Genomic DNA, 14,730 nt, shown 5'->3' on the forward strand with positions numbered 1-14,730 from the left:
ATATTCAAGTATGGTCAGATGTGGTTAGTAGGCTACCATAGGATACCAGCTAATTCTTAGAAAGGTCAGGGTCATACTAAATGTTATTTAAGCTTTTAGTTTGTCAAGATCCCCTCCCCATTGTACTGAGAAGGGAATCTCAGGCCAGAGTATTGGTGGGTTTGCCTGAGGCCATTCAGCAAGTGGGTGACACAGATTTGAGACTAGAACCCACGTCTCTTATCTCTATTCAGGGTACCTTCCCACCAAACTTCCTTTCTGTCATCCCTCGATTTCTTGGGTTGAAGGGGAAAGATGCCTCCTGTAAGTTTTACTGATTAGAGCTAATATATATGGGGCCATGACTGTGTGTCAGGCACTGGGATAAGTGCTTTAGGTTTTACCGATCACCTCAAAGAAGATGATAATGTCATTTCCTTTGCCTGGAAAATGCCTTCTGGTACTTCCAAATTCATCCAGGAGTTCACCGCACCCAGGAATTCTTCTCTGTATTCCTTCCTCCCCTGATGTCTTCACCAACACCCTCCACCCCACATCCGCCCGCATGTCACTAAGTCCATCCTAATGAATTGCAACGGCTAATTCTCACAGCGGGTGCACGTTTTGGCATCGTGCCACATAAACTTAATCCCAGGCCCTGCCCTCTTGCTCAGTACAATCTTAGGCAGCCTCCAAGCTACATCTGAAAAATGGGGATGATGGTGATACCAGCGTTTTTAGGAGAATTTAAGAATTAAGTGAAACAACACATGAAAAGCACTTAGCAAAAAAGCACTGGCACAAGGTAAAAATGTTAAATACATGGAAGCTGTTTTTGTTGTTGGCATCTTAATAATTATTCTGTTATCTGTAGTCTGCTCACCCTCTTTGTAAGCTCCTGAGGACAGGGACTGCGTGTTTTCTCTGGAATACCTGTTAGGTGGTCAGTAAATGACTGTTAAATGGGTGACCAGAAGTGACATTTACAGGCTTTTTAATATTGGTTCTTCATGAGAAATAGGCTTACACTTCAGTCATCCGAGATGGCATTTCCTCTTAATCCTACTTCCTGAGAAAAAAACAGCTTTGCTGGAAGTTAACGGGTTTCATCATTAAACAAACATTTTTTCCCCTACCATAGTAGTTTTGGATTCCTGTGGTTTTCCACAGTATTTAGCCTTGCACTATGGCCTTTTTTTAAGCTGCAAGTCTTCATGTTGTCCTCTGTTTCTAGTGGAGGTAGTTTTTACCATGTATAGTGTTGCTTTCCTTTCTCTGGTAACTGCACATTTTTATATATGAATGGAAAGGAGTTAATTGCCGTGGTGTGTATTTTCCCCTAGTCCATCAATAAGGCGATGGAGAAGGACCATGAAGAATACAACATTGGTGTCCTGGACATCTACGGCTTTGAAATATTCCAGGTGAGACCAGTTTCCATAATTGGGTATTGGTTGAAGGTGATATATTTCGTCTGCCTTGCAAGAAATAATTCCAAGCAATGAAAAAAAAATTGGCTCATTTTTGCTTTTACGAGTTCTTCATGTACCTTTACCAAATGAATTTCTCCTAAATATAAGCCATGATTCTTTCTACCGGTTCATCCAACATTTCTTTTAAGGCTTTTTACATTGGAGCATTTCACTGAACCACTCAAGAATTGACTTTAAAATGATTTTGCGGAAACATTTACATTAGTACCTTTCTTTTTCTTTTTTTTCCAGAAAAATGGCTTTGAACAGTTTTGTATCAATTTTGTTAATGAAAAATTGCAGCAGATTTTTATTGAGCTGACATTAAAGGCAGAACAGGTAAGCAGTCGTAGTTTCTGCATCTTGTTCAATTTCTAATTTGTTTTGTTTTGAAGGTGATAGGTTTCTCTGTTTTGATAATAGATTCAGGTTTCAGTTCTGTATTATGAAATGTACCTAATAAAAGTCCAGCAGAAAAACCATATACCATTGTGGCATTTTAGTCTATGAAATATAAACACCATCTGTTACATTTTCTTTCTCTTTTAAGAAAATGATGCTGTGAAGTTGGACTTATGACTGGCTGTTTTTACTATACTCTGACTCACTGACCAAGTGGAAAGTTGAAACCTAGTTCCAAACCAATTGTCTTTGGCATTTACTGTGTTCCAAAGAGAAAGCTTGGTTTTCTCAGATTTGCTCCAGTCCCAATCTTCCCTTAAAAGAAATATAGTTTAACAAGGTCAGTGTTCTAATTCTGACTTGAGATAACAGGTCTTGCTTTTAGTTTCTTCTAAAAGTCCATCTCAGGTTCCCTCTTATTCCAGACACCATATTAAAAACCATTTCATGAATGTTTAGTCCTGGGAGTATTTATGTCTCTGCTTAGAAACATCAATGGCTCCCTATTGTTTTCAAATAAGTCTCTGCCCTGGGGTTTCTGCCCTCCACCTCTGAGGGGCTAGAGCAACACTCCCAAGGGACCAGAGACTGGGGTCGCAGGCAGGGGCCACATTACAAAGGACATGGTGGGGGGTGGGACAGCTGTGGGTTTTAAGGATGGGAAACCATTGAAGGATTTTGAGCAGGGGAGTGACATGATCTGATTTGTGTTTCATGTTTTTGAAAGGTCACCCTGCCTTACAGACTTATGGAGTGGGGTGAGGCAGGGGAAGACAAACAGGAGTGGTAGTTTCAAAACCAGTTAGGAGACTACTGCCATAGATCGGGCAAGAAATGGTGGGTGAGAGCTTACACCATGATGGTAGAGGTGGTAGCGTGGAGAGAGGCAGTCAGATTTAGTGTATGTTTTGGAGAGTGAGCCAACAGGACTTGCTCAACATGATCAGCAGTGAGCCAAGAAGGAAAGGGAGGAATCAAGGACGATTCCTGGCTTTGTCACCTGAACAAAAAGGCCAATGGTGAGACTATAAACTGAAGAGAAGGATGAAAAGAGGAGTTGGTTGTGGAGGGTGGGCGATGTGGTTTTGATTCACGGGTTTGCTTGTTGATTCACAGAGGCCTATTATACATCCAAGTGGACGTTCCAATTAGGCAACTGGATATAATTGAGCCTAGAGGTCAGTGGTGAGGTCCAGACTAGAGAAATATAATTTAGGAGTCATTCGCCTATGGATGTTATTTAAAGCCATGGGATTGATAGAAATCACCTAGGGAATGAGGGTTGAGAAAACAAAAGGGCTGGAAAATTGAGCCCTGAGACTTTCTTTCACTTAAAGGTCTGGAAAGGAGAAAGAGCCAGCAAAGGAAGCCAACAAAGCAAGACCAGTGAGGAGGAGGAAAACCAGGGCAATGGGGTATTCATCAAGTAAATGAAAAGCCAACCTGAATGAGGCCCTTCCCTTTAAGTATCCTAGATGCTGATCGATACTCCTGTCCTAAATGAAATTCAAAGAGATTTTCAGTGACTGAAGCTATAGGTTAAGCCATATGAAATTTCCTTTTTTCTATGTCAAAAATGATTGTATCATAGCAATTTCATATGATTCAAACTAAATATCAACATTACCAAGCAATGAAGTATTTCCTTTGCTATTGTCTCTTAGGAAAAAGAAAAATTCCAAGTCTTTTGTTCAAGGGCGTTCAAGTTTTTCTTTTTCACTCTGGTTTATGTGCCTTCCATCTCTCTCTGTACTGAGCTCTAGCGAGTCCGCACTGGGGAATAATGTGAATTCCTGTGCTCTGTCTTACAGGAAGAATATGTTCAAGAGGGAATAAGGTGGACACCCATTGAGTACTTCAATAACAAAATCGTGTGCGACCTCATAGAGAACAAAGTTGTAAGTACGGGTCTGTGTGTTTATACACGGTCACAGGTTCACATGAAGTGAGTTTTTGTTTTAGCATATGTGAAGGGACAACTCTGATTTGTAGAGAATATTAGAAACTCTGGTAAGTTTATGCATATATGTGAAAATAAAATGATAGTGTTTTATTCTTGTAGTAAATATAACCATATATATGAGTAAACTGTCCATTTACGAATAGATTTAGTTACTGAATTCTAAGAGAAGACAGCTTTCACGTGCTTGGCTTCACACATGAAGAGCTATAAAATTGCCCCTGCCTTCTAGCCCTAAAATATAATTTCTAGGACTTTATGCTAAGAAATTATTCAAAGGAAAATAAAAAGCAATGTAGACAGAGATGTCTATAGTACTGTTTTTTTAACAGCCAAATACTGGAAACAATTATAATTTTAAAATTATAAGTATGAAGACTCTTTAAAACATGAGGAATGCTTATAAAACAGTGCTATGTGGAAAAAAACAGTAATGTGTGAAAGAATTTGTACCCTGTGTAACCTTGTATAAACATGCCAATATGGGTAACAGGCTGAAAATGTTTTTATTTTTCTTTTGGGTTTTTAAAGCCAATTTGGTACAAATAGGAGCAAGCAAATAATGAAGGGTGCATGACTTTGAATGAAATTGCAGGGAGTTAAACAGCTTTGTGGAAAATGGACTTTCTCCATCAGTAAATCTTCAGTGGTAACTCCCTGTTTGGAGCTATTAATTACGTTCTTGCTCTAGGGGAAAGGCTGATTTTCCTGGTGCTCTCTCAAGCCATTTCCTTACTTAAGAAAGGCTCCAGTAAGCCTTGTCTGTTTTAGAATGGTCAGTGATTTGGGGCCTTGCTCCTTGGTCCCCTCAGAACCCTCCTGGGATCATGAGCATCCTGGACGACGTGTGTGCCACCATGCACGCGGTGGGCGAGGGCGCCGATCAGACGCTGCTCCAGAAACTCCAGATGCAGATCGGGATGCATGAGCACTTCAACAGCTGGAACCAGGGCTTCATTATTCACCATTACGCTGGGAAGGTAACAGCTCAGGGGTTCCAAAGTTATCCTTTTCCATGTCTACCTGTTTTCTCATGGGGCAAATGATACTGATGTCTGTACAGTTTCATTCACATTGCTGAATTCTAGTCATTCAAAAAATAGAACATATGAAGTATATGGGGAGGCAGAGCAAAAGATCATATATACTACTGCATATTCTTTTTTAAGCCCAGATCATCCTGATATCTATAATAATTGCTGGAGGAAAACAAAGACAAATACTTTTGGACACTTTTGTCTTAACTTCCTGCTATAATCATAAACCTCTATGAACAAGGGCTGAGAGCTCACTTTGGTGATTCTTTCCATCAGATGCATGAGTATTGAGTCCCTACTATGTGCCAGGCACTGTGTGGGTGCTGGTGAAACAAAAATAATTAAGTTGAGATCTTGTCTCTTCAGGATCCCCTGGTCCTGTGGAATCCACTGGTTTTGCTTTTTATCCCAACCAGTCTCTTGGTAACAGGGTCCCTGAGCATGAGCTTATGGCCAGTTGGGTGTAATCTGACACCCTCTTGGAGAAATTGCAAAGCCTCAGATGATATGGCACATTGCAATGGATCAGTGAGCATGAGGGTTTTTAATTTGTTCTGCCTTAACTAAAATTTGGAGAAAGGACTAAGTTTATTATTTAGACACCCCCTATGGATCCACTGAAGGGGGTGTGTGGTCTTCAGAGCTGGAGTCCTGGTGATGGGTCATCAAGGCACCTATAGGTCACACCAGCTACATCAGCTAATCACTTACATAAACAAATGCACAACCTTAGTGTGACAGCTCTTGATGAAATCCCAAATGCTACACTTGAAAATAAACACAGTCAGGTGAGATTAGCTTTGTCAACTTGGATTTTTTGGTCATTGAAATATTTAAAGGATAAAATTTGATTGCTTTCCATTCTTGGCCAGGTATCCTATGACATGGATGGCTTTTGTGAAAGGAACCGTGATGTGCTTTTTATGGATCTGATTGAGCTTATGCAGAGCAGTGAGCTGTAAGTGTGCTTAGCCTCATCTGATAGTGGTTTGATCACAAATTCTCAATGTTAAAACAAACTTGTGATGTTTGAGTGGTTGACATTTTATTCCTTTGGGCTGCTGGGGCTGGGTTATAATTTGAAAGGGGAAAAAAAAGTTGGTTTCTTAAAATAGCTTTTCTTTTTCCAATCTCAATCCCTCCCTTGTACCATTAACCCTTCCCCACCTCCCAAACTCCAAGTGCCATCTCCATGCCCCTCAGGGCCCCTGATTTCACCATTTGAAGCACTGTTACCAGGGAGAGTAGACCATCCTGGGTTTGGGTTGGGATCACCATTTTTGACCATCTAAGAGAGGAACAGCCTGGTTCTATGACACTTTGCCATTGGAATATCAACTCAAGGATTCACCATGGTGACACTTTTTTAAAATAGCTGGCGGCTTAGCAAGACCCACGTTAACCAGACACCCTGAAGCACTTGGGAAGCTCAAGAACTCTGGGAGAAGCAGCTAGAAAAGGATTGTCTCAAATAACCATTTTAACTCCTAAGAATCTGTCTAAGCTATGCAAGCAGAAGCTGTGGCAGTATCCCTCTTACAAGCTGCTGGAGATCTCAGGACCAGCTCCACTGTGTCCTTTCCTCCTCTACCCCTTGCAAAGGTCACCAAGATCCTAAGTAATGAATAAAGACGCATGATTTTCATGATCAGACCTATACATGCCAGACACGTGCAATATTGCACAAACTTCCAGATTTTATCATTTTTAGAACTGCCTGCAAGTAAGAGTTGCTGTTTTATTCTCCATTAAACTGTCATACAAGTCGTGGTTAGCTTCTCTAATCAATGTCAGCAAGTCTGATAATGTTATAAGAAAGCTCTAAGCTCAATGAGAGCAAAACTGAGTTTCCTTTTCAGCCAGGCTCAGAAATTGTTCTGCTTTGTTTAGTTCTCTTTTCCCTCTCTCAGTGCCTGCACTTTCTTGCATTCACACACCCACTTTTGAGATTCCTAATTTCTTTTTATACCAAACACACAAAAAACCTATTTGTCCTTCCCTAAAAAGTTCAGCTAAGACACAAGTCCTTGCTTGTGGTTTTCATGGTGGTCAGGTACAGTCCTTCTAGAGATTTTTTTTTTTTAATTAAAGTTTCTGGGAAACTTAGAGAGCTATTGATGCTTTAACATAAACTCCTGTCATGTAGATTTAACTTATTGTTTTGTAAACACATTTACTGTTAATTCTGTAATTGTTTCTGGTTAAGTGGAGATTCCCCAAGAGTCTTCCTAGAAAATTCAATGCCCAAAAAGCCATTTAGGAGGAAGTGAGCTTGAATATCAGGTTGCTGATTTACACGGATGACATCATTCATTGGGTCAGTCAGTCACTGAACATTTATTGCACACCCACTGTGTTCCATGCTCTGCTGCAGACACCAGAAGCAAAAGGTGTCTAAGACATTGTCCCTGTCCTGTGTGGCTGGTGAGGCAGACGTGTAAACAAATGGTTAGAACTAATGAACATATACAAGCACGCAGAGCATAACTTTTCTCAAAAGCACTGTTTGGGTTGGGGGTGGTGTAAAGGCCGACCTCCTCAGACCCCATATTTCCTGATCAGTAATAGCACAGGCTGAAAACCAGGCAGGCCCAGGGTTCGAGTCCTGACTCCACCTCTTGCCAGAAAGTCACCCTCTCAAAAGCACAATTGTCAAGTCAGAACATGTCATATAGTGGGTTAAAGACGTTTATCTGTGTGGGGGAGGGGGCACCTGGGAGAGTGTGCTACTGGCATCTAGGGCAGGAAGGCTGCAAAAATACCTTACGTTGCATAGGAACACAACAAAGGATTATCCTCCCCAAACGTCAGTATAATGCCAAGGTTGAGAAACCTGCCCTAGAGCAAAGCAGGATCTGCATTGAATCCTGGCGTTTTCTTATAGTTCTCTGAGCTCAGGTCTGTCTTGCTTGTCTTGCTTCACCCAACCCATACAGATCTTCCTCTGTTGTGTTTCAATGTAGGCTATACCCCAATTCCAGTGAGTGGAGAAACTTAAAAGGCAGAAGTTTAAAAATTATTTTTTTGTGCTTAGACTCCAAGATGCTTATATCTTAGAATTCTTAACTTTTCTTTTTTCTTTTGCTTGTTTCCCTGGGTCACACCTGGATGGCTTGTTCTCTGAACTACATGGCCATTCTGCAGACAAGGTTGTGGGCTTCTGGATGGCCCTGCACTCCATTCTTTCTGGAAGCAGGCTTTCAGCCCCCAACATACTTACTGATTGCTAATCCATTCCTTGTCTCCTTTTCCAGACCTTTTATAAAATCTTTATTTCCGGAAAATCTGCAAGCTGACAAGAAAGGGCGTCCAACCACTGCCGGAAGCAAAATAAAGGTTTGTTCTATTTTGGGAATGTTATCTAGATGCCTGTAAGAGGTAGGTTTTTTTAGGGGTCAGGAACCACCACCACTGGGCAGGATGAGCCAGTGAGGTCTAAGGGGATGGTTGCAGAAGATGTCCAGAGGTAATGCTGCTGCTGCTTGAGCAAAGTTCACAGGCATGAAGGCTGAATTTGACTTGGCTGCATTGAAACCCCAGAAAGATTTTAAGTACCTTCACAGCTTCATAGTCAGCAGATGATAATCAGCCACTCTCTAAGAGGAAATGGCTTTAAGCTGAATCCGGGTGAATTTGTATTAAACTTATCAGAGAAGTTTTGTGACTCAGAGCCACATTTTGAATTTTGACCACAGTTTTCCAGGCCAGGCCCCAACACTTGCCAATTGTGAAACTTTATGTATCTGAAGTTCTTCGGGGTCTCACGGGTAATTTATGCATCCCTTCTCCTGGATGTTGCAGGCCTGTCCTTGCTGTGAACTGTGGGCGTATCTGGCAGGGGGTGTCTCCAAGTCTGAGGGAATATTCATTTAGATTCTTACAGCGTTTCTTGGGAGCCACCTATAGGTGGCACACTGTGTTTTCTGAGCCATTGCATTGCAAAATTCATGGTCCTAATTATCCTCTGAATTGAGAAATGTCAAACTCTTTATAATGTTACATTTTCAGAAAGTCACTAAATCTTTTTTTTTTTTTTTTACTTACAGCAATTAAATACTTCCCCAATTTTATCTCCATAGGGATCGTTGAGTAAGGGCTCTGGGATTCTACCACCTGGTTCAAATCCCAGCTCTGTGGTTGCCAGCAGGTTACCCAAATTCTCAGTGCCCCTTAGGCTCTATCTAAGATGGAGATCTTAGTACCTATCCCAAGGGATTACTGTGCTGATTAAATGCAATAATTCATCTAAAGCATTTAGCATAGTGCCTGAAGCATGGTAAACACAAAACATGTATTAGCTCCTGTTCTACCTGGTCAGTCCCCTCCTTCTCTGCCATGCTTGTTGGTCACTGCTTAATTCTTTGTGGACACTTGTATTTGCACATGCTGACTCCCTGCCTAGACTGTTCCTTCATCCATGCCCGGAGTGTCTAAACCCTACATGTCTTTTTCCACAGATAGCTCCACCCTCATGGGCATGCATGGTGGTGATTGTCTGTCCTGTCAACTTGCTCTGCCTTCTCTGATTGTTTCGTTCTGGAAGCCTGCCTCCCCAGCTGCTGGGAAGCTTCCTGAGGGCAGAGACACTGGCTGGAATAAGGGAAACGATCCTTGAAAGTTCATAGCAATGAGAAGATTCCAGTCAACAGGAGCCTCAAGCTTTTGTAGAGGAAGTGAAATGCAATCTGCATTTTGCGCTGGTGGACAGAGATCACTTGTACATGTACAAAGAGCTAGAGAAACTTAGTAGCCCTGGGTTGAGGTAACTGGGTTAAGTTCACTGGAGTAGAGAAGTGTGTGCAGAGAGCAGAGGAAATTCTCACGAGGCCCCAGATATTAATGTCTGAGTGAAGTTTCTGACTCATGCCCTCACTTCAAGGTTCTGGATAAGGATTAGCTCTGGGCTGGAAAATCTAGTCACAAGACTGTCACATTCAGATCCAAGGGGCCCAGATCAGCAAGGTTGCCGTGACTCACTTTCACGTGGTCTGGAGTCAAGCTCATTCCCTATAAAAAGGAGGGCAGGGGTGGGGATATTTTTTTCCTCTTTGGAAGACTTGGCTCCTTTCTTTCCTTCATATTCTTGTCTAGTCAGATACCCAAAATTGCCAATTTTCTGGGCTGTACCTGAAATGTTTAGGATGGCAAGTCTCAGTCTATTGATGAGTGAGGGCAACCTGAAGTCAGCCAGCTTGTCCAAGGCACTTGAACTCTCATGTTCTCTCCCCGTCATGTCCTTTATGGTGGATTTTGTGCCAACCCAACAGAGAACCTCTGCATGCAAGTGAAATTCTCCCTCTTCCAACAATCACATCACAGAGTCTTTACGAAGAATTTTCTCCGCCTGTTAGTATCCATTTACATATTCAAAATATTCCAAGTCTCCTCCCAAGAAGTTCAACAGCTTTCATCACTGGCAGCTTCTACTATATACCAGACAAATATTTAGCTGCATTGAATCATGATTGATGGGGTAGTGGAGAAAGGAGTTCTTAAACACAGAGATAGAGACAAATCAAAACCATGCATGGAGCACAGATGTGCCCAAGTTTCAAGAGAGGAAAATGTCATATTCCTTGCCCCCCACCCCCCAGCCAGTGACGCTATGTGTGACACCCTCAGTAGGGGAGAGTGGGTGAGAAGTCTATGCTGTGAGTTTGTTTCTAGGACATTACAAAGCCAAATGTGGCTCTTTGTTGACCCAGGTCCAAAATAATTCAGTTCTACTGGTTGGCTGGGAGTCTGAATTCTTGAAAGAAAGTTGCCTTCATGTGGTTGGTAAATGATTTTGTTCCTCAAGCAGGCTATCTCTGCTCTATGTTGAAATCCCTCCATCCACCAATTCATTCATTCAACAAATACTGCTGGAGCACCTTACTATGCATCAGGAATTATACTAATTGTTGTTTGTAGAGAGGGGAACAAAATGCTGGTTTATGCCACGTGGAGCCTGCTGCAGACTAGTGGTGTTTCTGCTAGCCCTGGAAGTTTAGAAAGTGTTTGACTTTTCAGTGAACGTTCTTTAGAGTTTAAGTTTGAAGAAAACAAAGTTGTTGTTTTTTTAAATCACTGAGATAAAAGGAAAAGGCACAGTTACAATAGGTAAAGATTTTTCTTACTTAAAAGACATCTGCAGGTACTTATTTTCTTTGATATGGGGGCTTTTTTCATTCACTGAGAGATACATCTCTCATTGAATATATGCAATGCCTTTTTTTGCCTTTTCAGACACCATTTCTTCAAGAATTGTCAAATTAAAATATTTTTTTAAACTTAATTCAGCTTTTAGTAGAAGCACCCCTTAAAGGAAACTGAGGCATAAATAGCCATTAAATCAGTCTTTTAAATAGGTCCTATAATAATCAACTTACAGCAAATAAATGTGTTTTAGTGTAATGTAAACATATGGGATGCAAAGTAAATAAAAATCAGCAGTTTGATTTTTAGTTTTTGTTATTGTTAGTGTTTTTCTTTTTAATGAATTGTTCTTCAGTGCCTTAGGAGATACGTATTCTCACTTATCCAGATTCTAGAAGCTAGAAAGTTCAGAATCATAATGACACTTGCTACCTAGAACACTCAAGAACATTTGGAGTTCAGCTTAATGTTATGATGTTCAGAAGTTACAGAAGAGTCCTGCTGTTAATAATAGAGGAGAGAATGTCAAAAGGTAAAGGGCAAAAGGTGTAGGTGGAAGTAAAGAAGATGGAAGAAGGAAGCAGATTATTTACCAATAAATGAAGAAGGGAGAGGAGAACTTGGCACGGAAGTGGCAAAAGAGATCCAGAAGAATCCTTCCTATTTTGTAGTACTTGCAATAGTTGTAGTAAAATGCAAAGCCCAGGAATGGAGGGGCCTTAGCTGTTACTATCAAGGGGAACTCTTTAGAGGTTCTCATCTTGAAAATGGTAAGAATAAGAAAAGGTCCAAACAGAATGGTCACAGCCTTGACTTGCCTTCAGTTTTTGGGGATGAGATTTAGAAACTGTAATGGCTAAAGCTCCTGGATAGTTCTGTTTCAAATATAACTTTTCAACAGCATCATCCTTTGCATTCATGAAAACGAGCCCAGTGTGGGCCACCACCCATTCAAAGGAGCAATGTCTCTGTGCTTACCGAAGGCCAAAACTCAAATAGAAGCATACTCATTTTCTATATCACATACTTCCCAAACAGCAGGCTTCTTCATGTTGTAAATTCTGAGCATTTTTATAAGCCTAGATAAAAACCTTTCAATTTGTAAAGCTTCTCATCACTAATCATAGTTACTCCCTGAATCTTTTTTCTTTTTACATTGGGAATTTTCAAACATATAAAAAAAAATAGAATAATATAATGAACCCCCATGTGCCCATCACCCAGCTTCAACACTTATCAATTGGTGGCTCTTCTCATTTCACCAATATTTCCATCATCTCCCCTCCCCCTAGCCCCCAACCTGGATTATTTTGAAGCAAATCTGAGGCATTCCCGAACCGATTTGTAGCTTTAATAAAGTAGAGGTCTATTTTGATGTTTCCAAATCTTTCCAGAGAGGCCACAAAGGAATTCATTGCTGCATGTATGTAAGCAAACTAAGGAGAAATTAGCTCTTTATGCACTGGTACATTCATCTTGCACAGTAAGTCATGTAGTGCCGAGAATATGGCTGTTTTTCAAGGCATCCAGCGTTTTGACACCTTGCAGCCTTTGGTCCTGCTTTTCCTTTGCCTGGAATGTCCTTGCCTCTTCTTCCCCTTCTGCCTGAGAAATGCTCGCTCACCTCTCAAGCCCCAAGCCTCATGTCACATCTCTATCGCTTTCCCTGCTACCTGCCCATCCGACTACAGGGAGAATCACCTGCTCTTCCATCCTTCTTCCCAGGTAGAAAGATACAGGTATATCTGTTTTATCCCTGATAGCTCCTTCTTTCTCTGAGCCATTGTAGCTGCCACAGATTCAACAGCGGGACAGATACAACTGAGGATCTGTCGTATCCACTATTACATCTTCATACCTTGCAAATTTCTTTGCTTTCATGGAAAACTGCCATTCTAATGGGTAAGACAGGCCATGAGAAATGTAGCTATAAGATGCAGTCAGGTGGGGATGAGTGCCTTGAAGGCAAATTCATCTTTTTTTCTTGAAATTCGAGGGCAATGTCTACCATTTAGTAGATAGTTAGTAAATATGTATGAATGGAGTTGAATTAAACTGAGCCTGATGCTAACCAAAGCATTAGGACATTCATAAGAAGTGACTATGGAAAAGTTAAGGAGGGTGATCCAATACCATATTCATTTTACTATTTATTTAAGAAACTAAAGGTGTTTGCCATGTGTCAGGCTCAGGCAAATATCTCTTTTAGTCTTCATAACAACCCCATGAGGTAGGTATTATTATCCCCATTTTACTGATGAGGAAACTGGCACACTGCTAATAAGCAACAAAGCCAGGATTTAAACTCAAGTGATCCTACTCCATAGCCCTCATTCTAATCAAGATGCACCTCTTAATCTATTATACCTGAAATCCTATTGAAAGTCCAACAATAAGAAGATATTGGGGGCAAATCTACCTGGCATTATTTTGACACATTTCTTAATCTGATGAGGAAGTATTTGACAATTTTAGAATACAGTTTAAAAAAACAAAACAAAACAAAAAACATGCGCTCATGATGGTTAACGGTAATATTTTAATATTCTTTCATTAACAGTAACAAATGAGCCACACCAATACGATGGGTCAATAATGGGTTGCGGGGGATAAGGGGTATGGGAGGATTTGGGTTTTCTTTTTTATTTTTAGTTCTTTTCTGGAGTAATGAAAATGTTTTAAAATTGATCATGGGAGTGTATGCACAACCATGTGATGATGCTGTGAGCCAGTGATTGTGTACTCCAAGTGGTTTGTATGGGATGTGAGTATATCTCAATAAAATTGCATTTAAAAAAAAGTTGAGGGAACAGGATTTGCCAATAGATGGAATGAGTCATGTGAGAGAAAGGAAGAATCAGGGATAATTCCTAGGTGTTTGTTCCAAACAGTAAGTTGAAGGATGGTATCATCTACTGAGATGAAGAAAATGAGAAGATCCAACTTGGTAGTTTAAATAGTTCAGATTTCACCTGTTTTAGTCTGTTGCATTGATGGGGAAAAAAAATAAAGAAAGAAATATAGCAAAGTCTCTTCAAACAAACAAACAGACAAACAAACAAACATGTGCTCAAATATTTGAAGTGGTGAAAATAAAACCTCAATCAATAACCTAATATTAAGTGGAATTTAAGAGTAGACTGAGACTGATAAGAAAGTTGAATTGACACTTTGGTTTTGGAATGCAGACATGATAGAACATGTTTTAAAGGCTGCAGATGCTGAGGAGGCAGCCCACTGGGCATGTTGGCTTCAGCCTTTGGTGCTCCGGTTAAATTTACAAAATGGCAGTTCTGTTATAATGTCTCGGAGGTTGTGGATTTGCATGTTTAACATCTTACTCGTAAGAAAATAAGGCAAATGCTCTGTAAGCAACAAATACTATGGATTTTATTTTATACATTCCCATTAAGACACTTCATAGAGATGCATGGCCATGACCCAATCTCTTGCACAATCTACATCCATAATATTTTTTCAGATATCATGAAGTATCTTCATGATATCCCTGTGTCTAAGGGGATCCCTGAGATGTTAGCTTTAAGGGAATCCCAAGATCCTTCAAAGAAAAATTAATTTTATGATCAAGGAAGTTTTGGTATTTGGTATTTTATTACATTCTAAGTCTTTAAAATTTAAAGCTGATCTAGAGGATGTAATTAATAGACTATTCAGTTGATGAGAACTCACATTATCTTGGTTATAAATAAGAATATAATATATGTAGTAACACTAAGGGGGT

The 14,730-nt window shown here is 40.4% G+C and overlaps 1 protein-coding gene across 1 annotated transcript in view; it reads left to right on the top strand.

Moving 5' to 3' along the window:
• Positions 1–14,730, top strand: part of MYO1E (myosin IE) — a 209,927-nt gene that overhangs the window by 141,146 nt on the left and 54,051 nt on the right. Inside the window, exons 11-16 of the mRNA XM_037833824.1 lie at positions 1,323–1,403; positions 1,704–1,790; positions 3,665–3,751; positions 4,626–4,793; positions 5,723–5,808; positions 8,105–8,186. Of these exons, the coding sequence (XP_037689752.1) occupies positions 1,323–1,403; positions 1,704–1,790; positions 3,665–3,751; positions 4,626–4,793; positions 5,723–5,808; positions 8,105–8,186 (591 nt within the window). The remainder of the gene's footprint in view (positions 1–1,322; positions 1,404–1,703; positions 1,791–3,664; positions 3,752–4,625; positions 4,794–5,722; positions 5,809–8,104; positions 8,187–14,730) is intronic.

This window comes from Choloepus didactylus, chromosome 4 (assembly GCF_015220235.1).
Source record: "Choloepus didactylus isolate mChoDid1 chromosome 4, mChoDid1.pri, whole genome shotgun sequence".
Classification (NCBI taxonomy): domain Eukaryota; kingdom Metazoa; phylum Chordata; class Mammalia; order Pilosa; family Megalonychidae; genus Choloepus; species Choloepus didactylus.